Source organism: Fundulus heteroclitus, chromosome 17, assembly GCF_011125445.2.
Source record: "Fundulus heteroclitus isolate FHET01 chromosome 17, MU-UCD_Fhet_4.1, whole genome shotgun sequence".
NCBI classification, from domain to species: Eukaryota; Metazoa; Chordata; class Actinopteri; order Cyprinodontiformes; family Fundulidae; genus Fundulus; species Fundulus heteroclitus.
Genome location: NC_046377.1, coordinates 24979039 through 25005397, shown reverse-complemented (window position 1 = coordinate 25005397; position 26359 = coordinate 24979039). Strand labels below are relative to the sequence as shown.

The window sequence follows — 26359 nt, the reverse complement described above, 5'->3', positions numbered from 1 at the left end:
AAGATAAATGACATATCGCATCCTCTGCCAGCACCCCGACACACACACACACACACACACACACACACACACACACACACACACACACACACACACACACACACACACACACACACGGAGCTCACGGTTGTGTTTTAGCAGGAGGACCATTTTCTGTTTACCCCTCTGGCTCTCCTTGTCTCATTCTCTCTTTATCTCTCCCTGCATCTCTCTCTCTCTCTCTCTCTCTCTCTCTCTCTTTTCTGTTTCTCTCTCTCTCTCTCAGCACAAAATAGCAAATTGCTCCATTTCTCACTCACTCCTCTTTCCTGCACCGCTCATCCAGTCATCTGGTTATTAACTCCAAACACATTAAACCAACACTAGCGCCGCAGTATTCCCCCGCCTCGCCTTGTCAGCATAAACACACACATGTACACAACCTGAATGCACAGACCTGGGCCAACATGGATTTTACCGCCACCAACAACAACAACAATAAAAAAAAAAAAAAAAAAAAAAAGAAAAGCTTCATGTTGGACCCAATTAACACTTTGGAACCAAACCCCAGAATCTGGGGGATTGTTCAAAGGAACCGCTACGTTTTTGGCTCCTAACTAACCTAAACAGGCTTAAAGAGATCAGTAAAAGTTTGTGGAGTCTGTACTTTTTGGAAGCGGAGCAAAAATGTCTAAATTTCAGGGAACTGAATGCTGTTTGCTGCAGGAATCTGGTTTCCAGGCGCTCAGACGACAATATTAATAAACGAGTGGAGGATTACGCTGATCCACAGATAACCACTTGCCAGTTTGATGAGAGAACAGCACAGCTTCCAGTGGGAATTCATTCTTGGGTTTTATCCTTTATTAATCATTTATTTAGCCACCTTCATCCAACGTTGGCCGGATTTCATTAAAAGTTATACTTTATAACTGAGATGTTGGTGCAGTGAAATGTAAACTAAGGCTAACCTTATATCAAGATTTCCAGTTCTGCATTTTCACACTGAAATAACTTAGTTGTGGTTTATATAAAGTGGAACTGCAATGCTTCTTTAAATTCCTCCTTAATTTACCCCTTTATCTAAATCACTCAGAAATAAAAATGGTGGATGACCTTTTTTTTTTTAGCTATAATAAGCTTTAGGATGTTCTTGTCGAGCGCATCATGATACTTTAGTAATGAGTAAAATGTTTGAAAAGACAATCAACGTTTTTTATGCACATTTTTTTAAGTATTGCATTAGAAAAAGTTGATGGAAGCGGCAAAATTTGAATTAACTTTCTAAAATTTGATAAAAAAAATGTCCCTAAAAGTTTTTAAGTTTTTTTTTTTTTACTTTTTTCGTTAAAAACAGTAAATGCGTTGAGGAGGAGATGAAACATTTATGAAATCAGTTCTGACGTAGCGAACATTTACTTCACACGACTGATCGGCTGTTTCTGCTGATATTCCCAAAACGCTGGAAGCAACAACGAAGACACGCGAGCATTTCTAAGTATCCTCTGTGACATTAAATAAAACATTAAATAAAACATTCATCTCGTTAATTAAATCCTCCATTACTGATCTGGGGTCTGTGCTCGTTAGCAACCTTTACTTCCTGTTTATCACAGCCAGCGTCATCATGTGACGCTTTGCTTCGCCGGGTTGATTCGTTAGAAACCAGCAGATGGAAACATCAACGTCTGATTCACATTTTCTTTTTTCTGACATTTTAAAAGTTTGCTCAAAAATTCACATTTGAAGCGGACGGAAACGCGGCTGATTACTGCAGAACCAGCTGCTATGAATTTGCTCTGAGAGGGAAAGAAGACTTTAGTAATTTTCTCACATTTCTGCTTTTTAGTAACTTCTTTTCTTTGTGGCGTTACGCTTCGTTACACATAACGGTATTTCTGGACACGTTTGTTCTGATGTATTTATCAATGCGGATCGCTTTGGTTGTTACAGACGTCTGGCATGAATTTCATGTCAATAGGCTCATTAAAAACACGTTCAGAGAGAAACGTGTTACTTTCAGAAAGCGAATTACAGAGTGATTTCACACTGATGTAACCGCTGCAAACTTTTGTTTTTTTAAAACTATTTTAACACATTTTCAAGGCGTTTGCTCTCTAACAGGCATATTGCTTAAAAATAACAGCATTTTCTGCCTGGAACTAAACTCAAAATGAATAAATAAATACAAACTTAATATGTGATTGAGTTGGAAAGATTAAACAAGACTAAACTAATTTTACCAGGAGGACATTTGTCAAACCTGGTTACCTCAGATATAAAAACTTCTCGCTTTATTCAACAACACAAAAGCTTAATTCCTACCATCTTTTAATATTTACTAATCGCTTGCAACATGTAATAAGTGATAACTTTAATAGAATTTACTTTTAATCTTTCAAAGACTTTTTGTTCCAAGTGTGATTAGCAATCAAAATAAAAAACATTATTAAAAGTAAAAGGTAAAAAAAGTCACATGCAAATAATGCCATTAAAGACATTTATACACAAGCTAAATGAGCATAATTATAAACTATTTGTTTTTAAAACAGGACGGTAGTTCTCCAGGCAGACAGGTGAATAAAGGGCACAATGTCCTGAAGCTGACATGGAAAATTGTTCTTTTTGTGGCCAGAAGACGTTTATTGGGTGACCTTAGTGTTATTTTTGGGGTATATTCAATAAAAATCCCAACTGAGGGGTAGTTAGTGTGAATTATTAAAAGAAACATAAAATTAGAAGTAGTAACACCTATCATCTACACTAATGGGAGACCTGAGGGTACATATATAAAAAACTGTAATAATAATCATGCAGTGATGTTATATTCATTTATTTGCTTAAGCTGTGCATGTATGATTGTATTATTTATCTTAAATGTTACTTTTTAATGTCCTGTACTACCTACTAAGATCACAATAGTCTATTTGTCTTTAGCGCTACATTAGTTCTGGTTCTGGACCTCCTGATTTGTAAACAAATCCTTTTATTGCTGCATTAAAACTTGACAAGTATTGAATATGTTTTTAATATATGCTTAATTGGAAAATGCAAACAGTATCTACTGCTGCAGACAGATGCATTAAAGCCTCGCGTTGATAGATGGGAGAGATTTGCATATTCACAGCTGGAGGTCTGTGGAACGACGCAGGAGAACGGAGATACATGGAAGTGATTTTCAAGGCTTGACATGATTATTTTCCTGGATGAAGCCCTGCGGTGTTCACGCTTTAACCGCGTGCCGTTTTCACAAAGCCAGCCCGTACTTGGAGAAAAACTTTATGTTACGGCAACAATGTTTTATTAAAATGTGAGCCAACACTCGCATTCACAGCTAATCTCTGCTCTATTAAGTTAGATTATATCAGATTAACTTCCGCTCAGAGAATGAAACGAGAAAAGCAGCCCTGTCGTTTTCAAACCCAGCACACAGGACTCGTTTCTCAGACTTTAACGAGGATTTAGTTTGTTTTTTCTGCGTTCAGGCCCAAACATCCTCAGAGAGAGTTTATCTTGTGCTTCCTATTGAAGGTGAAGGACACACTGCAAAAACAGAACTAAAAATAGGTAAAATTTTCTTGAAATTAGTGTATTTGTCCTAGATTGGAGCAGCTAAATAAGACTATTTGCCAATGGAATAAGATTTTTCCACTTAAAATAGGAACAATTCATCTCCATCATCTCATTTCAAGTGCAGGATGTCTAATTATCTTATTTTAGGGGTAAATATACTCATTCCATTGGCAGATAAACTTATTTACTGGCTCAAATCAAGGACACATAGACTAACTTTAAGAACATTTTACTTGTTTTTAGATCCGTTTTTTGCAGTGCAACAAGGCTTGGCCCGACCCAGAAAGGAGGAAGAGGAGGAGGAGGAGGAGTCATCTCAAGGCCAAGAACAAGCATCCAGAGCGCATGACGAGCGCTCTGCTGGATGGAGTAAATGATTCTTGGAAGAATGTCGTCTCCAGGCTTTCATGAGCTCACATGACTCACAGTCAGAGGACGCCAGAAATAAGAGCCGAAAAAAACAAGAAAGCAATCCGTCATAATGAGGAGAGGGGGGGAAAACACGGGGATGGTGCATCTTTAGGCTGGCAGAAAGCTAGTTACTGTTGCAAAATACCGATGTCCTGGTTCCTGCAGAATCACCAATCAGGTTTGGAGCGTTAATATTACAGCAGAGCAGGAGGGAAGCAGGAACGCCTGAACGTGAAGCTTTGATCGTTTTTTTAACGCCGCCGTCACACAGGCAGACAAAGAATGCATAAAATCTTACATCAAAATCTTTAAGATTCTTGGGACTTTTCAATGCACAGCTTCTGCAGTCGTCCTGTGGATTTTCTATTAAAACTGAAAGGAAACAGCTTTCGCTTTGCTCCTCCCAAGGTAATCATGCGTGGAATTCCATGTTGTATATCTTTATATATATCGTTTTTAACATCAATCTCTTCCCATATTATTTTTACACTCCTGTCTACAACTTGTCAGCATCTCAGGTTCTATCATTGCATATTTTAGCTCCCAGGCGCTTCTTGATATTTTTTTATTTCCAAAGTTTTTGCCTACTTGTAAAATCTGAAAAATTTAGAACTATTTTTAAAAGCTCTTTGAAATTAAAGAGTCACAAATGCTGTATTTCATGACTAAAATGTAGAATAATTTCATTGTTATGCTGTAAATAAATTGAATGATAGCTAAACTCTAGTGTTAATGAAATAAAGTTGTATATTGCATCAGCAAAGTTAAATACTTTAAAAATGTACAAAATTTCCAATCGGGAATTTTGGAGCTTGGAAATTATGGAGGTCCAGAAATGGACTAACTCAACGAATAAACAATAATCTAATATTTCAGTTAATTTAAACTGGAAACAGCCTAGGAAAAATCTATTTCTAAAGTCTACAAAACATCAGATTTTGTTTTACGTTTTTTTTTACTTTGAACTCTAAATATTCCTGAACTATAGAGAGCTAAAAGTGCCAAACGTCTATAAATAACGGATTATTAACACGTATGTTTGATTCATTAACATTTAAATTATCCTCTACTTGGCCAAAAAAACTGCAAAACCTTATGCTTTAGAGATTTGGTGGAGAGTGCCCAAAATTAGAAAAATATAAATTTAAATCCTTGAATTGATTCCTTAATGTATCAATAATTAATTGCTGAGAAAATACTTCTAAATGAATGTATTAAATAGGACTTTTTATTTATGCGGCAGTGAATCAGATTCAGTGGGCGGAGTTTAAGTTTACCTGCCACGCCCATTGACCAATCAGATGTTGGCGGCCAATTGAAGAGCGACTATGTGAATTATAACCACAGGAACTATGACACGACTAAGACAACATACAATTTTATTAATCTCACTTAATTATTTTATGATTTATTTTAAAAACTGACACAAAGAATTATCGACCTACTTGACACGTATGAATGTTACCTGTTTATTCACCGGATTGTGGCACATTTGGGCCTCCGTAGCCCTGGCAGGTATTTTTTGTCATGGATTTAAATAAAATTAAATACAAAGGTAATTGGAAGAAACACTTTTAATGTTTCTTTTTTTTTTCTATAGCATTTTCCAGATAGTGAACAGAAACACTGTTTTAGTTTTTCCAGCATCGACGGCCTCCAAATGTCACATTGTTCATCAACACCTAAACAATTAAAGACTTTTAAGGCAGAAATAATCTGTGTATTTTCCATAGAGCTACATCCTTTATATATTTATGCTTTTTAAACCAATCCCCTTAATATTCATGCAGAAATAAGGATACTTTTTTTTTGTGGGGCGCTGAGTTTCATGCAAAGAAAAGGCAACTAATTTGTTTTAAACCTCCATAAAAGCAGCTGATCAAGGTCGATTTAAGGAATCGAGTCAGAATAAATAAAATGTAAAGAATTAAAAGAAGCCAGGAAAGTTGGGAGTAAACTGATTAATCCTTATGTTTGTGAACAGCTTGGTTTGATTCCAGGCGTGTTTCATGCAACTCCATCCTGGATCCTCGGTTCTGGAGACACGTCCAAAGTTGAAGTGAGGTTTGGAGTCGGATGGAGGCGTCACGTCTCTCCTGTCAGTCTCTCTCTCTCTCTCTCTCTCTCTCTCTCTCTCTCTCTCTCTCTTCACTTTCCTCCCACCCCGTGTCTCATTAGAAGTGTCATCAGCACCCACTCCGCTTGATGCGTGTTAATATGGCAACGCCATTGTCTGCCCATTTGTTGCTGCCGTCTCTATTGTTTGCTCTCACACTTGACAAATTCATCAAAGGAAAAAAGAGAAAGAGAGAGAGAGAGAGAGGGAATGGGAGGGAAAATAGCAGCAAATCACGCAGTTTTCGCACAATTGACTCTGCAAGTCTGACAGGACCCGTCTTTGTCTTCAAATGGTCCAAAAAATGTCAGCTGGCTTGTGTGATTTTGTACGTGTCTGATTCGTTCGGCCATTAGCCGTCCTGGGATTGGCTCTAAGCATTAGCCACCGTGCATCCCTGCAGTCAAAGTGTGTCCCGGTTCTGAATATTATTATATTACTTATTTAATAATAAGAGAGGACGAGGTGAACGAACCTAACCTGACAACAGCCAACTGTATGTCTCGCTCCGCCTAGCTCCACTCACATACATCTGGGACCTCTCCATAGGAATTGCCTTTATTGAAGGCTGGGCCTTATCAAAAATTCTTATATATGATTGGATAAGCAACTTGTCTGTCATCTTTATCGACGTGCTATTTCAACCACTCACACCGAAGCTAACCCGTGACGCTGATGATAGCGACGCAGGAAAAAAAATTTGTTTTATTGACAGTGAGCTGACAGGAAGAGGGGTGGGGGGGGGGGGGGGGGGGAGAGAGACAGGCGGCAAAGCGCCGCGGGTCGGAGTCGATACCGGGCGGACCGCGTTGAGGACTAATATGGTTAGCGCTAACCGCTAACGGTTCGTGCTAACCGCTAACGGTTAGCGGCTAACCGCTCGTTAGCGGCTAACCGCTTGCCAAATGCGGTCGGGAGAAGGGTGAAAACATGGTTTCCACCAACAAAAGCCTTCAGAGGCGTTCTCTGATGTTCTTTTAATGAAACAATATCAGGTAGATTGGACAACACGGAAGAAATAGCAGCATCAATGCTAACGCTTGCTTCCTCGATGCGAGCCGCCATTGTTGTTGGAACGCTTCTCCGCTACGTCACATCCAGGAAACACCCGCCCCGCATCCTGATTGGCCAGACCAGAAATTTAGTTGGGGAAATCACTTTCAATGAGCGATGTCCCAGATGTATGTGAGTGGAGCTAGGCGGAGCGAGACATGCATCTGGCTGTTGTCAGGTTAGAACGAACCAGCCACTGTAAAAAAAAAACGTCCAGGATGTGCAGAAGAAAACATGCCTGCAGACACACAGCAGCAGGAAGTGAAGAGCAGACGGGTGGCAGAGAAACTATCGGTACCTTTGCTCTGTGGAGGGTTCTGGCTGCGGTCTCGGAGGATGTTGATCTGGTAAACGGCTCCGTACGGCTCAAACAGCTCCTTCAGCTCCTTCTCCGACCAGGAGCGCGGGATCTGACCCACAAACATTTTGATGGCGTCCGGGTCCGGCTGATCCGAATGCTCCAGCGCCCCGTTCATCTTCCCGGCCGTGCCGTTACTGTGGGACAAGCAGAGGACACAGCGTTAGGAGGCGTGAACTCCCACAATGCAACATCTGCATCTCCATTAAAAAAACTAAAATAAAAGATAATGCATGAAAAAGAAACAATGAAACCAATTTAAAATGAAATCTAAGTCTCTCTAGTGGTAAAAGCCAAAGATTAATAGAGGGTTTTAATCTCTGATGTCCAGGACAGGTTAGTCCATAACTGAGGACCAACAATAGAATAGAAATTTTGGTCCAAAAATAGGCTTTTAGACACCTGAATAACATGTTTGATCAGTTGTAAACCTCATTAGTTATGTTTACCTGCACAAAATTTCACAATTAGATTAAAATGTATTCAGATTAAATAGTCAGATTGTACCGTTTATAGCTTTAGTCACAATAGAACCACTCTGACATGCACAGTTAGCAAATTCCCCTAAAAAACCACAGAAGAAGAACTTCTGTCTTTGCTAAACAACAACAAATAGTAAACAAAGCAGTATTACACATAGTATAATATTATAAATATATATTATTATATATAGTATAATGTTCGTTTGTCCTCCATGCGCCCAGCCTGGACTTGCATGATGTTCTAATGAAACGTCACTGAGTAAAGCAACAATTCTGAGCTCAACAGGAAATTTGTTCAGTTTTGCTTCGCGACGTTTTTCCGCCACTCACCAACGCAGAAATACGTCACATTTACGTTGGTTTGCCACATTCGGAATAATGTGACCCTGACGATCAGGGTTTAAAATCAGCATTAACCACCCTTGTCATTCAGATTATAATTTCATTCCGATTGAGATTAATCCGATCATCATATTACGATTGCCTGATTTCCGAGACGCTTTTTTTATTCCGATCGGCTGTTTATTCAGATTATGTAAACGTAGCTATTTACAGAACTCTCTGTAACTAATGTTGAAAAAAATATATATGTTTGAAGATAAACTGATATTTTTAGGTATCAAAAACCCAGTTTACACAATAATTCTCATGTCTTACGAGGTTAAAGGGGACATATCAAGCTTTTTATAATTCTTCCTCATTCAGTTGCGGTCTTTATAAATGGTATCTGAGAGCAACTCGTTCTGCTGCCGGTTTTTTAAATCCTAGATTTAAAGAACCGGCACTTAACGCCCTGCACCCCTTGCAGAGCATCCCTCTGTACCCCATTTTCCCCATCCTTCAGCTTTGACTAAAATAAATAAACACGGCAAAAAATAAAAATGGCGGATTTGTAAAGTTGGCAAACCAGAAGTCCATGACCCTGTTTAGCAGCTTAGTAGCAAATACAGCTATATAATAGAAAAACATATGACCCAAACAACATTATATATATATATATATATATATATATATATATATATATATATATATATATATATATATATATCCACTCAGCTTATCGACAGACTAAACTCACGTTTTCTGCTTTCCTAGAAACTCTGAGTGCACAAAAATGTATTTGAGAGCTAAAAAAAGTGCGTTTTGGATACGTCTCCTTTAATCGTCAAACGATGTAATCAGTGTACAAACCCAAAATAAATGGAAGTGGGGTGTAATAAAATAAATCTTCAGCTACTACTGCAACTACTACTAATATGTGAGATTTAAGCATTTTATCATAATTTATCCCTAGAATTCAGCAAAAGGCTAAACTACCAAGAGAATAAGGAGAAACATGGTCAGAAAAGAGAGATTAGATCGTAAGAACGTCGATGCCAAGCTGGTCACCTCTGATTCAACCGAACCAAAGCTCCTCCGACTTTAATAAAAAAGGTCACAGTTCCTGAAGTAACAAACCAAAACAGAAGGAAGCAACGGTCAGGAAGAACCTCTAAGCTGCACGTTAGGACTTCCTTTAAGCGTTCTTCCACATATTCCTGGACTAAATGTGTGTCTGAACCAGAAAAAAGACACAGACCCGGGCATGAAGCTTGGTTTCAGCTCTTTTCAATCATTATCATTGACACCCGACATCATTTCAGCAGACGTATTCAAAGAGGCCAGGTCATACGGAAAGAAATATATCAATTACCAGCTTGTTCCCTACAGTGATTTTAAATAATTGCACTGAATTAGATCTGAGACGGCTGTAATGACAGGGAAAAAGACTCAAACTCCCACAGGGCTGAAATGAAGAAAAAAAATTATTTAAAATGAAAATACTCTGAATTTATCAAACACTTTCAGGACTTCTTTAGTTAATTGGAACCGTTAACAAGAAGGGAAAGATAATTTGCTCTCAGGAAACTTTGCAAAAATGTTAAATATCTCGAATCAGGACCACAAATTGAACATTTCCAGTCACCAACGTCAGTCAAGAGCGCAGATATTTCATGAATGAACACTCACTGGCCACTTTATTAGGCACACCCTGGTAGTTGCCTGTTAATACAAGCAGCAAATCAGCCAATCACATGGCTGCATATCACTGGCATTTAGACTCGCAGAATGAATGAGAGAGATGATTTACTTTACTTTGAATGTGACACGGTTGCTGCTGTGCAATGTAACAATTAATGGATCAGACGCGATCTTTTACTGCTGTTAATATGTTTAAAGTGGGTTTAGCTCCACATGGAAGGGAAAAGAGTTGCAGCAGTGAGATAATATAATTTTATTATTTGTTCTAAAGTTTATGTAATCATACTGTTTTTCACAGAAACTTTTAGGAATCTCACCATAGCATTAAGTATGATGAAACTGATTAATACATAGACTTGTTTGTTGATGTCCAATTCAACAAGCTATTCTCTTGAATGATAATATTCAGATTAATAAAAGCTGTTAAATTACTTACAAACATCTTTACCTACAGGTCATTTTCGTTGCTTGTGGTTAATGCAGAGAAAAGTCAAAATTAAAGCGCAATTATGGTTGAAATATATCGCAGTATAGATTTTTGCCAAAATCGTACAGCCCTAATATGTTTAAAAAGACATGATAAATTAAACTGAAAATAAATAATTGCATTAAATCGCAATATTAAGATAAAAAAAAAAAAAAATCGCAATTAGATTATTTCAGCCCAATTTCAGACCTTGTTGTTGTGAAAATGAGGGCGCAACCTTTCTAGTATCGGGTCAGACACGCCTGTCGGACCGTGTGTCTGCAACGCTACGCCGTCGCCTTTTTGTTGAGGTGCAAAGACGATTAAAGACTCTCAGTACGGAGGTTTGGTGGACTGCAGCAGGCAAAGAGCCGCCAGCACACGGCCATCAACGTCTGTGGCCTGTTTAAAATGCCAAAGAAGCCTTTTGATGAAACAAAGTCAATAGCCACGTTGCTTTATTGCTCTACTTTCCCTTTTGTTATTCTGGGCATTACAGAGGGATTGCATTATCTTAAGAGGGGAAAACAAAGCCAAATCCCAGGCTTGGTCCGCTGACAACTCTAATGCCACATTATAAAGCTGAGCAAGAGCAAAAGGATGAGGAAGAAAGCAGGAAAGGGTATAAAGAAAGACACAGGCAGACCTTTGAACGCGGGCCATCCATCTTTTGCAGAAAGTGCCGAGGCGCTCGGCAGAAACGCCCCATTCCTTAAACGACTTAAAGGACATGTCAAATAAAAACAGCAGAACCAGGGAGGGGAGTCAACGAGCCAAACCCGCGCCAACAGTCCTCAGGGCAATAACCGCTCCCCGCTAAGCTGGCCGATAAATCGTGTGGGTCCAGGCGCCCAGGGAGCGCCGGGGGGGGGGAGGAGGAGGACAGGAGAGAAGGAAGTGAAGGTGAAACGATGGTCGCCAACGATCACAGGTTGATGTCCGCGCTCCTAAAAGACGAAGATGACGGTCGCTGAGTTCAGACCCCCCCCCTCTGACACACACAGCTGATGTTTGAGGAGAACGCGTGGAGACAATCCCTCATTGTTGGCCGCCTGTGGGGCCGAGCGAGTCCGAGGGGCCGACCACAATAGCCGGTGTCAGAGGAGCGCCTTCCTGGTCCAGGACACTGGACAACATTCACTCTGCCTGCTAACAATAAATAGCTTCACGCTGGAAGGCGTACCAATACTACAGCTATCTCGTCTAGATTGCATGCTCCATCTTTTCCCCTGGGGGGGTTGGAGTAGGCGACTCTTCCTAACTATGAAGGAATGAGCGCCCCTGTGGCAGAGACTGACAAGGTGTTATTGGAGGCACACCGAGCCTCAGTGTGCAGCTACATGTTTGCAGAAATGTGTGAAGCTCAGCAGGAGAGTGTCCTGGGGCTGGGATTAAGTCGTTGAGTGGATCCACTGCTGCCACGGCGTCTCCATCACCCTCCCTTTTTCCCTCTTCTTCCTCTACTTTCCTATCTCTCCCTCTCAATTGGAGCCAATTGTCTGCCTTAATGGCTTAAGTATTGCTTCCATCACTCCGGTCTCCCTGCAGCACCGGGGCCACGGCTGAGGGCTGATCTACACTCAGAGTGTGCTCGGTCACACTGGAAGAAAAGTGTCTGGATGGGTCTTTGAAGCAGCTGCTGAGGGCTGTTATTCCCACATCTGATGCATCAAACAGCAGGCCTGCTTAACCGAGCTGAAGCTTCACTCTGTTGACCACAAAAACCTTCTGTTCTAAGCGCCTCAAAATAGCAACTCTGCAACAATCCTAAGCATTTCATAAAGCAGAGCACCTTTAGTCCCAGCAGAAAACCACGGTTTACTTTGACAGGAATCCAAAATACCATCTGGAAGCAGTTCTTTATTCTGATATCTATCTATCTATCTATCTATCTATCTATCTATCTATCTATCTATCTATGTGTGTGATTTGTAAGGGTTAAAGCTAGAGTTGGTTATCCTGTTCTGAAACACTTTTTGGGTAAAGGCAAGGCAAGGCAAATTTATTTATATAGCACAATTCAGTACAAAGACAATGCAAAGTGCTTTACATGATTAAAATATAGCAAAAAGTAAAACAGAATAAAAGCAAGTATGAATAAAATGTAGATAGAAAAAAGAACAAAAGAAGTGGTGATTCAGTTAACTAGAACAGTTGAAGGCAATCCTAAACAAGTGTGTTTTATCCATGTAGATTTTTACAGTTTAGGAAAAGAGAAATAAATGTCTAAAATAAACTGAAACCTTTGATGCTATTTACAAAAAATATGCAGAATTTCTTTCAGGAAATGAATGTATTTTTCCTTGATTTGAGCAGGTAAATAGGACTATTTGCCAATGGAATAAGATTTTTGCACTTAAAACAGGAACAATTTATCTCCATCATCTTATTTCAAGTGCAATATATCTAATTATCTTATTTTAGGGGTAAAAATACTCATTCCATTGGCAAATAATCTTATTCACCTGCTTAAATCAAGGGCAAATACATTTGTTTTAAGACAATTTTACTCATTTTTAGTTCTCTTTTTGCAATACACATTCCTGTTGCCCAGTGTTCAGCCTGCAGCGACAAATGAACCCAGAAACAACCAAGCAGATGAAGAAAGCGCGGCTGCAGCAAGCTCCACAGACTACATTTACCAGCTGCAATCCCCTCTGCTGGCCTTCTTCACAGCTGGAGTCCGCCAGGCAGCAGGGCAGAAATGTGCAACATCCGCCAGCAGGAGAGAGACGCAGGCAGGTAAAAGTGTGCAGATGAGCCGGGGCGAGGAGTAAGCACAGCTCAGAGCTCAGCGTGTGTCCTCCCTCAGAAAGCGGGCACACGTGCATTTACACGGATCCCACATGAGTTCACGCACGAGCTGCAGTTCAGGCTGGCTGCGCTGATCCCCTGCTGCTTCTTCCTTCGCTTTCTGCTTGAAAGCGCACATCCTCGCTGACTTCCTTAACCCTGCAACTGCAGCACGCTCACACTCATGACCCTCGCCTCCTCTTCCTCGCCTCCTCTTCCTCATGCACTGACACAGAGCCCGGTGGGTTGGCGGCAGGGCCGAGCTGCCGCAGGACTCCTCTCATTGGCAGGATGTTGGTGGGGTGTGCAACAAACCCACAGAGAATCTAATCTTGTTGACAGGCTGAGTGAGAACCATCGGTCCCCCCCCCCCCCCCTCTTAGGAAGCACAGCGACCGAGGTCAGCTGCAAACACTTTGACACACCTCTGTTCACTGATACATCATCCCACAGAGAGAAGATCCAAGAGGATCTGAACAGAAAGACCCAGAAGTCCTTAAGCCGTAATGTTCACCTGGTTCATAATGGATCCGTACTTAGAAGAACTGTTCCTTTACACGCCTGCTAACACAGAGCAACATCACTCAGGGTGTTCCCCTAAATTCTGAGAGGCGGCATAACCAATGATGTGAAAAAAGGATTTACTCCACAACAGATCGCTCCTGTTTTTTCTTTGCAGAAAGATGGTGGAGCATGGAACAAAGCATGTTTGCTGAACGGCTCAATAAGAATCACTACATAGCCAAAGCTGTCTGGACACTTGAAGTGCATTTACGAGGTCAGACATTGATGTTGGATAAGAAGGCCTGAGTTGCTGACTCAGCTCTAATACATCTCTACGGTGTCCTGGAAGGATGCGGTCAGGACTGTGCAGACTAATCCAAGTCCCTCCACAACAAACTGGTGGAACAGGAAGAGGTTCCCATATCCTGGAGCATTAATTAATACAGTCTTTTTGAGCTAATCTGAAGCCTGCGTGACGTTTAGACACCTTATTCACCTGATCTCTGCATATTCTGACTCAACATCTCGCGTGCATTGTACATTTTTGCTCATATATTGTTAAAATACTTTTAACAATTGACTGGAATATTTAGTAGTGAGAATCGTCAGTGGCAGGACTTTATGCACAGGTGGCATCTTGTCCTGATACAAAGCTGGATTTCACTGAGCCGTTGAAAACGACCCATTTTTTCCACAGATGTTTGTGACAGGATTCTGCATGGCTGGGTTCTGGATTTTAAACACCTTTGGCCAATGACGTGACTGGAACGCCATAATTTAACAATTTTGGAGGAGTGACAAAATACTTTTGGAGATATAATCCATGCTTAACAAGTTTTTTAGTAATTGTTAACCATTAAGGGCCGACCCTTAAGTCAATAAGAGCCTATAAGTTTCAGCCGAGGCCGACTGTTACGGGTTAATCCACTGTAGCTTAAACTATCCTAGCATGCTAATGCTAAAGTATTTTAAAATTTAGTCAAAAATCAAGCAAATTAAATTCCTAAAAATCTCTTAGCTTTTTAGAAGATACTCTCATTGCCCTGAGCTTAAGGATTTGTGAGATTTATGGAAAAATATAGACTGAAATTATGTCAAAAAGCACATTTAGGAATTTTGTTAGCTTGATTTTTTACTACATTTTAGCATGCTAGGATAGCTCAAGCTACAGTGGATTTGTATTTTGATGGATGTAACTCAGAGTATACTACTCATACTACATCCTCTATAAAAAAAAATATTCAGGTGGATAAATAATGAGGCTTAATATTTTTGACGGTAGCACAATGAGTCAAACGCATGAAAAGGTGCATTTTAAAATACAGTTACCAGACGTTAGCAAAACTAGCTAGCAGCTACAGACTACGGTGTTGTTTCAGGAAAAAAGCTGAAGAAAATAAGAGTTTTGTTTTGAGCTTTGTAAAATATTTAAATACATAAAAGAAACAAAGTATTTAGAATCTGAGGAATGTCACAAGGAATATATTGGGATGCAAAACTTTTCCTCTAAAATGTTTGGCTGTCATCTAATCAAAAAAGTTCACGTGAACAACAGCGTTCAGACCAACTCCAACTGAACGAAACAACTGGAAAAATGCAAATTCCCTCCAGAAAAGCCGTTTTCCAGGTCTGAAACTTTTCAGCTGCTGTGAAAAGGAAACTGCAAATAAGATTAGCAACTTCACCAGAGTTCACACAACACAAGCATCATGCTTTTTACTCCCAGAATGCGTAGCCTGCTCCTTGTGTGTAGCTTATTTTATCACCGACAGCGCGAGACGAATTAGTGAGTCAAAGTAAACGAGTGTCAGTCAGCAGTGAGTGAATTATGTGGAACACCTTTAGTTGCTCTGTAACAGACTTACAGCAGCAGTAAACTGGCTCCCAGGGGCCCCCGTACGAGTCAAACGAGGAACTGTGCGTTGCATGTGAATCACTTCAACTTCATAATAAACAGTTTTCCACCCACATTAGGTACAGCCCTGGCAGGCCACATGCAGCACATTTCATATATTCATTATCAATATTTCTGTGCTGCAGGGTGGCAGCTTTGATGGAGCCCGTATCTGCAAATAACTGTGACCGGCTGAAAGGCTCGGCTCCGTGCGGCACCGTATGATTGCCTCAAACGTGTACATGTGTGCACATGTGTGCGTGTGCGTTTGCGGTTGCCATGGAGACGTGGCAGCACATGCGTCGCGGAGAAATGATCAGATAAATGTCACAGTTGCTTAATGAAGCTGCACGGGTGCCCCGACGCTCAGCTAGCTTTGCGCTAACGAGCTCCCGCACGCCGCCGCCCGCTAATGAGAGGAGACACTCGCACACGGCAAGTGAAACACGTCTCATTTGGCTCGTTTCTCATGTCTTATATTTCAGCTTGCATTGGGAAAAAAAAAACACTATGGATTACACTGTTGTGTACAAATTAGGCTACCCAGTGAAGATCCAGTCCTTGCAGCTTTTGTTCTTGGTTTGTTTCTGGTATTACCCTGATGGTGAAAAGACACATTATGCACAATTAAAGCTAACATTTCGCTTTTAAACTCTTTACTTAAAGCTGTCTAACTGGTCAAAGTGACGGAATAAGATGAACATTTCTGCATTAATTCAGATTTTTCTTTTCTTGTTACTATTCTTGGTTAAATTGAACCCAATACAATGGATTTCAAGTAAAAACGAAAAGCACTGGATTATCTTCAAAATTAACAATATTCTCCAGTTTATAAGACTGAGATTTAAAAAAAATTAAAACCTGAATACAAATTATTAGTGGACATCTCCTTTATTAACCATATTTCCATTAATTTGAACACAGCTCAAAAGCTAAAACAGTACAAGTAATTGCAGGTCTGTCCTACTTTGATTTATTTATATTGGATTTTGGTTTGGTTGTCCTGGTCCCCCCCGCTGATCCAGTAAGTGGTATTTTCCTGAGCTAAAGCCCAATTATCACATTCTGAAGGTAGTCCCTGATGAGGTCCATCAGAGTGGAGCTCTGGGATTTTCTCAGGTTCCTGAATCTCGTCTCTCTGCATTGATATGACCAGAGATGCGACCCCACACCATCACACTGCCTCCACCAGAAGCTGTTTGGCATTGAGCAATCAGCTGCTCAACCCTTATCACGATGGCACCATAAACAGGCTCCCCATCAGTCTAAGCTTTACCCCCAACAATTGTTACAACAGAGAAACAGTCAAATACTTTAGTTTTTGTGCTAACTTTATGTAATTTGAATAGGGTTTGAATTAATGGCGCCGTCAAACATTGCACCTATGCAGAACTTTGCAAATTCAACAAGTTAAATATGAAACTGATATTGTAACGAGGAGAGCAATTTGATATATTGTGCAGCTTCAATGTTGAGCAATGTGACTCTGTCATGCAATAGTTTGAAGCCAAAAACTATTTCCTGTGTGACTTCAAAATAAGAGCGTTAATCACACAAAACACACTTTTGTGAGGTTTTACCTCTGTTATATAGCTATTCCTTCATTACGGTCTACGTAGAACGTCGATTACCCCCCCCCCCTCTCCAGGAAGTACCTACCTTCACTGCACCCCCCTTTCCAGTAAACACCACTACACTGCAAAAACGGATCTAAAAATAAGTAAAATGTTCTTAAAGTTAGTGTATTTATCCTTGATTTGAGCAGGTAAATAAGATTATCTGCCAATGGAATGAGTATTTTTACCCCCAAAATAAGATAATTAGACATCCTGCACTTGAAATAAGATGATTGAGATGAATTGTTCCTATTTTAAGTGCAAAAGTCTTATTCCATTGGCAAATCATGTTACTTACCTGCTCAAATCAAGGACAAATACACTAATTTTAAGAACATTTTACTTATTTCTAGTTCCGTTTTTGCAGTGTAACGAGGCAGATCATTTCTGCCCAAAGGTTTAGACCAAGTGGCTCTTTTAGCTCCTAATCTGCACAGCAACAGCTGCTCCTCTTCTTTGATACCATGCTGTAGCGGCACTAGGTCGCCCCCACATGGGGGGGAGGCAGCATTGCACTGAAGGTAAGCGTCTTTTTTTCCGTAGGTTGGAAAATTAGTACCAGAAAATAACAAATAATTCCTAACAGATGATTACTATGTGGAGCCAAAGGCAATATTTCGTCACATATATGCCTGTAGGTGACTTTAGATGCTAAAAAAAACATTATATAGAACCTTTAAGTTTAACACGTATACACTTCTATCCAGAGCTCGTAATAATAGCCTGGACTAAAATGCTCAGTAAGTAATATCACTGGATCTCGTATAGGATGATACTGCCCAGATACGAGATGTTGTAATTTAACTGATTTAAATTGGTCCAGAAGCTAGAAGACACAAACAGGAAGATCACATTTTCATCATGATGATGTATAATCTGTGAACAAGAGAGATTAGAAAAGCCACCTAGGAACTTGTTTTGTACTCAGATATTATAAAAACTGATACAAATGTGCAGAGATGTCAGTCAGGAAGGTACGCTATTTGAAAATGATGCATTTGTTGAAGCCCTGGAGATTGAAAATGTATTCAGCCTTTATTGTATTCCTCAGTAAACAAAGAGAAAAACAGTTCAGCCTAATCTAAGCGCTTTTCAGCGACGTACATTAAACAAACCTTGGAAATAAATCAGCCTTGAATAGATCACACCTGAATTCATGTTATTTGTGTGGCTCAGATTCACAAAAGAAGTCATCTCAGAGCGTCAGAGCGGAGAATCCAAAAGAAAACACTTAACAGCTGCATTAAAAGCGGTCTTTGTGCAATTCCCCTGCACCTCTCTGCTGAAGATGATTCTCAGACAGCGTGTCGCTGATGAATGAGGCCGTTTCACACCCCGTCTGTGTGCGTGGAGCTTATTTAAGTCAGTATTAGTCATCGCCTCGCCTCTCTACATACATGCCATCTCTTCCCATGCAGATCCCAGCTGCCTTGAACGACAACGAGGTGAGGGACGCTGTCACATGTGGAGGAGGTGATGTGCTTACACCACAGCTGAGGTGAGGAAGAGCGAAGGTGCGCTGCTGTAATCATGAACAGCTAACGTTGTCTAGGACTTCAACCCACACACAGGTTAATATTCAGGTTTTTATCCTGCTTTTTGAGATTTTTCTCCCCCTAGCAGACATAAATTTCATGCTGATAGAGATACAGAGCAGCTAAAGCAGCCGTTATTCTATGTTTAGTGTTTGACAAAAGAAATGCTCATCAACCAATTTAGGTCTTAACTATTGCTTCATGTTTTACCATTTCAGCTTTTAGAAATTTATGTTAACTTCTAGATCTCCTGCCTACAGAGAACTGTGCTGGAAGTTTACAGCTGGTTTTCTAGAGGTTCTAAAATTAGAGCCAGAGGCAGAACTTTAAGTTATCGGCTTTCTCTCCATGCAGGAACCTCCTTCTCTGCTAGGATTTAGTGTTTCTGCAGAACACAGCGCTCACTTTTCCTCCCGCTGCTACTTTCTCCTACTGCTCCCCATTCATTCACTATTTGCTATTAGTTTTGCAATTAACTAGTTTTCTCTGTTTTTCAAACTGCTTGTTCAATAATTCTGCAATTAGCGGCATCACTGGTGCCTTTAACTGCTTAAAGCCCCAGTGTGTAAGATTTATAAACTGGTGAATTACAAGCTCACCGTTAAGAGCGTAATAACTACTACAGGAGCCCTGGAGGGTCATAAATGTGACACTGTAAACATGTCCTCCAACTATCTGGTACAAAGCTACAGCTACTAGTTAATAGCTAACAGCTACGTTCCTCTAGTTTCATTTTTGATGTGATGTTATCAGACTTTGGCAGAACATGTATTTATAAAAGCAATACCTGTTTTTTGCTAATTAAAAGCCAAATTAGTTACACACTGTCCCTTTAACTCTGCACCTCCATTTTAAGCTGCTTGTCTTTACTGGTTGAATTAATTAAATTAGCTATTGGAGCCCCTGACTTTCATGTACACATGATTCAGTGTTTAGCCTTGTCCTTAAACTGACCTGTTGGTGCATTAACTGTGTGTACTGAGCGTTCTTTGTCACTCCATCTTGTTCTGCTTTAGTTTACTTTCTGCTATAAAGTTGTTCCTCTCCACTGTCGCCACATGCTTGCTCAGGTTGAGCTTTGGAGTCATTGACTTGATGCAGATTGCTGAGCTTCCTTGGAGAAGTGGAGAAAATTTATTCTAAAATAGCTAAATAAAAACATTTCAGGGCATCTTTAGGGTTTTATTCCTACAGCTGTTTTATCTAGGCAGTAAAATTCCACACGTATCGGCACGCAGAAAACACTTCAATAAGACGTTTAGAGCTGCAAGTATAAGAGGTCAGAATAAATAAGGAGAAAATTCTGCAAAAACAGGTCACTGAGTTTTTAAAAAGGCGATTTTATCCAATATTTCCGCACAAAATCAGACAATATTCTCACACTGAGCTGATTCACAGCCTGTGGCCTCAGAGTCTGCTATTTTTCATATGTTCACAGCTTTTCAGTCATGAATTATTCATACAAACCCAAATCCTTGGGATTGTGAAACACTTTATGACCTGTATTATCTCAATCCATGACAGCTGACTTAATCTCTGGCACATTCTTGGAGTTAAATTTGCCTCAGTGAATACGTTTATTCGCAGGCCGAGGGTTATTTTCTAAAACCGGATGACTGGGAAGGAAAACTTCCTGTTGCTTCCAGATGGGGATGAGATGACAGACGAGGAGCCGCTAATAAGCGTGCAGCTCTGACGAACCTGAAGAAATAAAGCAGGAGGAAAACCCTGAACTGCTGATGAACCTGAACGCAGCGCAGCGACCTCATTCCTGCAGATAAAAAGCATTTTTATTAAGCCGCACGCTGAATAGAAGCGTCGCTTCTCAGGTCAGCCTGCACACATCAGGGAGTCCTTTATTGGCAGGAACTCACCTTTACCTGTAGGATCAGGTGTGCTGTGCCTCCTGGTTCTCATTAATAAGCAGGGACCAATACTTTGATACATCACAACCACATTTATGGGTAGCAGAGAGAGAGAACCTGCTTCCCTCCTCTTCTACTTCAACAGAGCAGTCCCCAGAATTATCTTCCTCAAATTATGCTTTCTAGCTCACATCAGCATGACTGGGAGTTTCTCTGTGTGTGTGTGTGTGTGTGTGTGTGTGTGTGTGTGATGGAGGGAAGGAAGAGGGAAAGGAATTAAAGCATCTTAAAGCCTCAACAGCAGATTGGTCAAATCCAGGCAGCAGCAGCAGCAAATTTCCCGCTAATCTTCAGCACACTTCCTCTCCTCTTCACCTCCTCACTCTCTGCTCTTATCTCCTCGCAGAGGGAACAAAAAGTGTGGGGTAAGGGTAGCTCGGGGCGTTGGGTGTCGGGTAGGTGCGCGCCTCTTTGGATGACAGCTCTGCAGAAAAATGTCTTTTTTTTTCTTTTTCTTTTCTTGTTGTTGTGCCAACTCTCTTATCTCTGGCTGGGAAATAAAGGCTTCAGCTCGGCGCCTCTCGCCCTTCATCACCTTCCGCTACTCTAACTCAATCTCTGCTGTTTGCGATCTTAATTAGAAACAGCTTGTTTTGGTGGCGCGGGCCGGCGTGTGCGCCTGCGCGGCCGTGCGGTGAAATGGCACCGGCTCTGATTGCCTGGCAGCGCTCTGCTGTGGCAGCGCTCTGCCAGAAACCATCATTTGACTCGCCGACAGGGATGATGGCCCATTTGACTGATGCCGCTCCACGGAAGAGGGCAACAATGGCCCTCCAACAGCAAGGAGGAAGACTGCTGACGAAGGAGGGAAGCGATAAAGGCTAAACGGTGCAGACGATAAGGCTGCTGGGTTATATTCCTGCTTCTTTTTTTTTTTTTTTTTTTTTTTAAAAGGAAAAAAAAAAAGAAAAAAAAAAAGAAAAAAAAAAGGAAAAAGAAAAAAAAAAGAAAAAAAAAAGGAAAAAGAAAAAAAAAGAGAAAAAAAAGGGAAAAAAAAGAAAAAAAAAGGAAAAAGAAAAAAAAAAAGAAAAAAAAGAGGAAAAAAAAGGAAAAAAAGAAAAGAGAAAAAAAGGGGAAAAAAAGAAAAAAAAAAAGAAAAAAAAGGAAAAAAAGAGAAAAAAATATATATATATTCCTGCTTCAACAACCTTATCAGTCTCTATCAGGTACCTCTGAAGGGTAAATTGTTCTGTGACTTGTTATTGATATTTTATGCTTATAATGGAGTCAATAATACAATCGATATGCTTAATTATGTGAAGACTAAAACACAAATCCAACTACTTAACAGGAGTTTCAGAGGGAAGCTGTCAAATGAGTATTACTGGAAAAATATCAGCTTTATTAAATTTCTCTAACCTGAACTTTTCTGTGAATAAGTTCTGCTTTTAAAGTCCTGCGTTAAGAAAGACGAGTAAACTGTAAGTGAGCACCGCAAAAACAGAACTAGAAATAACAGGGTTCCTACAGCATAAGGCAAGTTAAATTCAAGACTTTTTAAGACGTTTTAATGCCACTTGAAATAAAAGGTTAAGACCAAATTCACGATAAACTAGAAAAAAAACCTGGTTGCGACAACTTCACCCAAATGTTTTTATTTTAACATAAACCATTACTTTCTGGCCCAGTAGACATGTTTAAATTTTTTAAAAACATTTCATATAGGAAGAAAGCTAAAAAAGACAAATTACAGATATATTTTTAACAACTACTGAACTGAATTCTCAAACTTTGCTTTGTTCCCTACTAAAATAAACTATTTTGGTATCTGGTAAACAATTTTAAGACCTAAGAAAGACTGATTTAAGACATTTTAATGCCAATTAAGGCCTTAGTTTTAAGTTACAGAATTCAATGCCTTTTAAGACTTTTTAAGGATCCACGGGAACCCTGAATAAGTAAAATGTTCTTAAAATCAGTGTATTTGTCCTTGATTTGAGCAGGTAAATAAGATGATTTGCCAATGGAATAAGATTTTTGCAATTAAAATAGGAACAATTCATCTCCATCATCTTATTTCAAGTGCAGGATGTCTAATTATCTTATTTTTTTTGGGTAAAAATTCTCATTCCATTGCCAGATAATCTTATTTACCAGCTCAAATCAAGGATAAATACACTAACTTTAAGATAATTTTACTTATTTTTAGATCCGTTTTTGCAGTGAGCCCAGTTTGGTGCGTCAGTTCGGTGTCTGTCCTGTCCTCTGAATGACTCTGAGGTTCTGAGACGATGTCCGACTCAGCCCTGGAAGCTCAGCTAAAAACGTTCCCTATGTCTAAATGAACAAAATCAGATCCGTCAATTTAAAGATTTTTTTTCCATATATTCAGATGCATCTAAACATCTGATTTTTGCAGCTCTGTAACGCTGTAACTGGGATCGTATCGGCCCAGAGGTGCAGAAGAGCCACCGCTGCATTGACTCTAGTTGTGTTTTGCTGTGATTTGTTGAGTTTGTGTGTCTTTACCACATGTGACAATGAATCCCCCCGCGGTGCGCTGATGCACACCGGTCGTGACACCTTTAATTCAATTCAATTCAATTCAATTTTATTTATATAGCGCCAAATCATGAAACATGTCATCTCAAGGCACTTTACAAAGTCAAGTTCAATCATATTATACAGATTGGGTCAGATTATACTTTAAAGGAGACAACGGAGCAGAAAACCACAGGGTGTGCAGGTAAAATAAAAAAGGTGCGATAAGGTCAGCCGCAAAGTGAGCTCCACTGATTTAACGACACGGGAGCATTTGTTGAACTGGCTGCAGCCCAATTCTGCCACATTGTGAGCAAACCGCTGAACCAAGGTTACAAAAGCCTGCGCATTACCTCCATTAGCATCTGGAGAGGCTGCTATTTTCATGTGGCGCGCTGTTAAAAACGGGGGGGGGGGGGGGGGGGGGGGTCTCTGAAACCGTCTGTGCACCTGTTCTCCAAAGGTGTTCAGTGGAGAGACGGGTAGAAAACGCCTGCAACGCTTTAATTAAGCATTATTACTGCTGCACACACACACACACACACACACACACACACACACACACACACACACACACACGTGATGCTGGTTTTCTGCAGGAATCGGACGAAGGAGACCGCTGTAGGTACCAGATCGACTCGGGTTCTGCGCCTTCTGATGACATCACTATACATAATTGGTTTAATGTTTGCTCAATTGCGCAAAACATTGTGATTGGTCTGGACAACTTACTAAAGTAATTATAGCGGGGTGTAGGTTTTATTCTAGAGCGGGATTGAGGTTTGTAAACGGACAATTTTACGAAGAAATTCTCCTTGGTCCCTGCGCCTCCTGATGACGTCACATTATGGCAACGCCACACAAACAAACTACACAGAGCCCGCGGTCTGCATTTGTAACAAATCAATTTTATTAAGTTAATTTAGTGGTTTCTTTTTTCTCAAAAGCTTAAACAAATATTCAAGCCATTTTACAAAAAAAAAAAAAAAAAAAAAAATCAACAAATATTTGACAATTGGCTCAATGCTTGGAAGAATATTGTTAACAAAAATGGAAGGGCTAGCCAGACTAATTTATCCAGCATATATCTTAAATGTACCAAATACCAGAATAAAAAAATAATCAAATTCATCACAATTTCATCTGGAATAATAAAAAAACATGATTAGAAAGAACATCAGTACAAAAAGGAGGAATGAACGGTATTTATTTTAAAGTGATGAATGCCGTGATAAAACTAAATTTGGCTGCTGCCTTATTAAAAATTAAATGCGTTTATGGTTTAGTTTCCCTTCACAACTTAAAAAAAATTGGAGGAATTAAATTTCTCTAAGGTTGTAACTTTGATCCAGCAAAATTACCGATTAAATTGTCAGACTACCAAACAAGTATTCCAAAATGATGTTAAAAGTTTTCATGCCTCGACTAATTTACGGGAAAATAACCGTAAATTAACAAAATAAAATTGATTTGTAACAAATGGAGACCGCGGGCATAATGTAGTTTGTTTGAGTGGAGTTGCCATATGATGACGTCATCTGGCAGCGCCCGAGCCAATCTGGTACCTACAGCGGCAGCGAGGACAAACTGACGTGTCCCCAAGCATCAGAGAGCAACGTTTGTTCTCAGAACGACGGGGAGGAAGAATAAGTTCCTCCTCCTCCTCCTCCTCCTCTGAGAAAGCACATCTGTAAGCTCTTGTTTGCGCTGTAATTTGACTCGTAGATCATTTCACGGCGGCTGCAGCTGAGTGCGTTTGTGTTTCTGACCTCAGGCTCCCTTTAAAAATAAAATACAGCCGAGGCGTTTTGTCCACATCTCCGGCATTTTCCTCAGACACACACAGACGGCTGCTGGAGTCGGTGTGTGTGCTGCTCTCCTGCTTTCTGTGGCGTTCACCCCGTTAGCTTAGACGCAGAGTTAGCATGTCCCCACGGTGCCAGCTGGAACATTAACTTATGATTTTACTGTTTCACTCATATACAGCTGACAATTAGTACTAAACAATAAGTTTCATGTCTCTTATCAAGCATTAGGAACTCAAGGCAGACTTCTGACTCAGTGAAAAGTTAATGGAGTCCAAATCAAACCTAAAAGCTGGTGTTAAATGCACTTTATTCCTGTTTAAGCTCACAGCGACATGAAGAATAAATACAACCCAGTTTGGGCTGCTATGAAAGGTCTCAGCAGGCTCTCACATGAACATGAAGAAGATCTGATGGTTCAACGTCCTGCATCAAGCTTATACAGGAAAATAAGACAATTAACTAACCGACAGTAAACTCCGTCCGGCTTTCTTTTTTTAAGCCGAGCTTCCCAAATGGAGCCCAGATGTAAATGCTGGCTGGGCTTGAGGCCATCTCATCGTTTTTAATGGAGCTCAGTAAAAGCGATGTGTTGCAGTGAGCGGGTTTATAACGAAAGCATTTATTGTGATTAAAATTAAAAACACAACACATCCCAAACTACAGATCCACCAGCAACGCCTTCATTTCCTTACATAATGTCCAGTTTGCAGCAGGAAGCTGCAGAATTCACCGTTTCACAACAAAAAGTCAAAGGCAGCTTACGAGACACATCCTCCTGTATAACTGTGCTCAATTAAAGCCATTTCAGTCCAATAGAGTCAGAGTCAAACCCAATCCATGGGTCCGGATCCATCCAGTCATCCAACCCAGTTTAATTCAGGAGATCATGCAATGGCAGCCAGTAAAACGTAAGGAAACCAGCAGAATGAATCCAAATCTCACGCACTGTAGCTCTGGTCTCATGTTCTGACCAAGCATGGGGAGAAGGTAGAGAGAAACAACTTGCAGCAGAGCCAAGGTCAGACTGTGAAGCCCGCCAACCACAGTGTCCAGCATAAAAAGACTCTACAGCTGCAGTGATGAGGGTCCTGCCCAGCCAGAGCAGAAGAACTGACCAGGATGCCTCCTGGACCTGCAGAACCCACATGGACCAAAGGCTCTCTGGAGGAACAACACTTCCATCTGGACTGGGAACCCCCAGAATGAAGGATAGCGAGGCAGTCCGTCTCCTTCTTCACATGCATGAGTCCCAGAGTCTGGGTGCGTCTCTGTGAGCTCCCCGGTGCAAACACTGCACTGGAAAAAATGGCACTCCAAAAACAAGTAAAAAAAATTAAAATTTA

The 26359-nt window shown here is 40.4% G+C and overlaps 1 protein-coding gene across 25 annotated transcripts in view; it reads right to left on the bottom strand.

Moving 5' to 3' along the window:
• celf2 (cugbp, Elav-like family member 2) overlaps positions 1-26359 on the bottom strand; it is a 275924-nt gene that overhangs the window by 104778 nt on the left and 144787 nt on the right. For all 25 annotated transcript variants that reach the window (XM_036148979.1, XM_036148984.1, XM_036148982.1 and 22 more), the window contains one exon: positions 7431-7627. In XM_036148979.1, coding sequence (XP_036004872.1) covers positions 7431-7627 — 197 coding nt within the window. The remainder of the gene's footprint in view (positions 1-7430; positions 7628-26359) is intronic.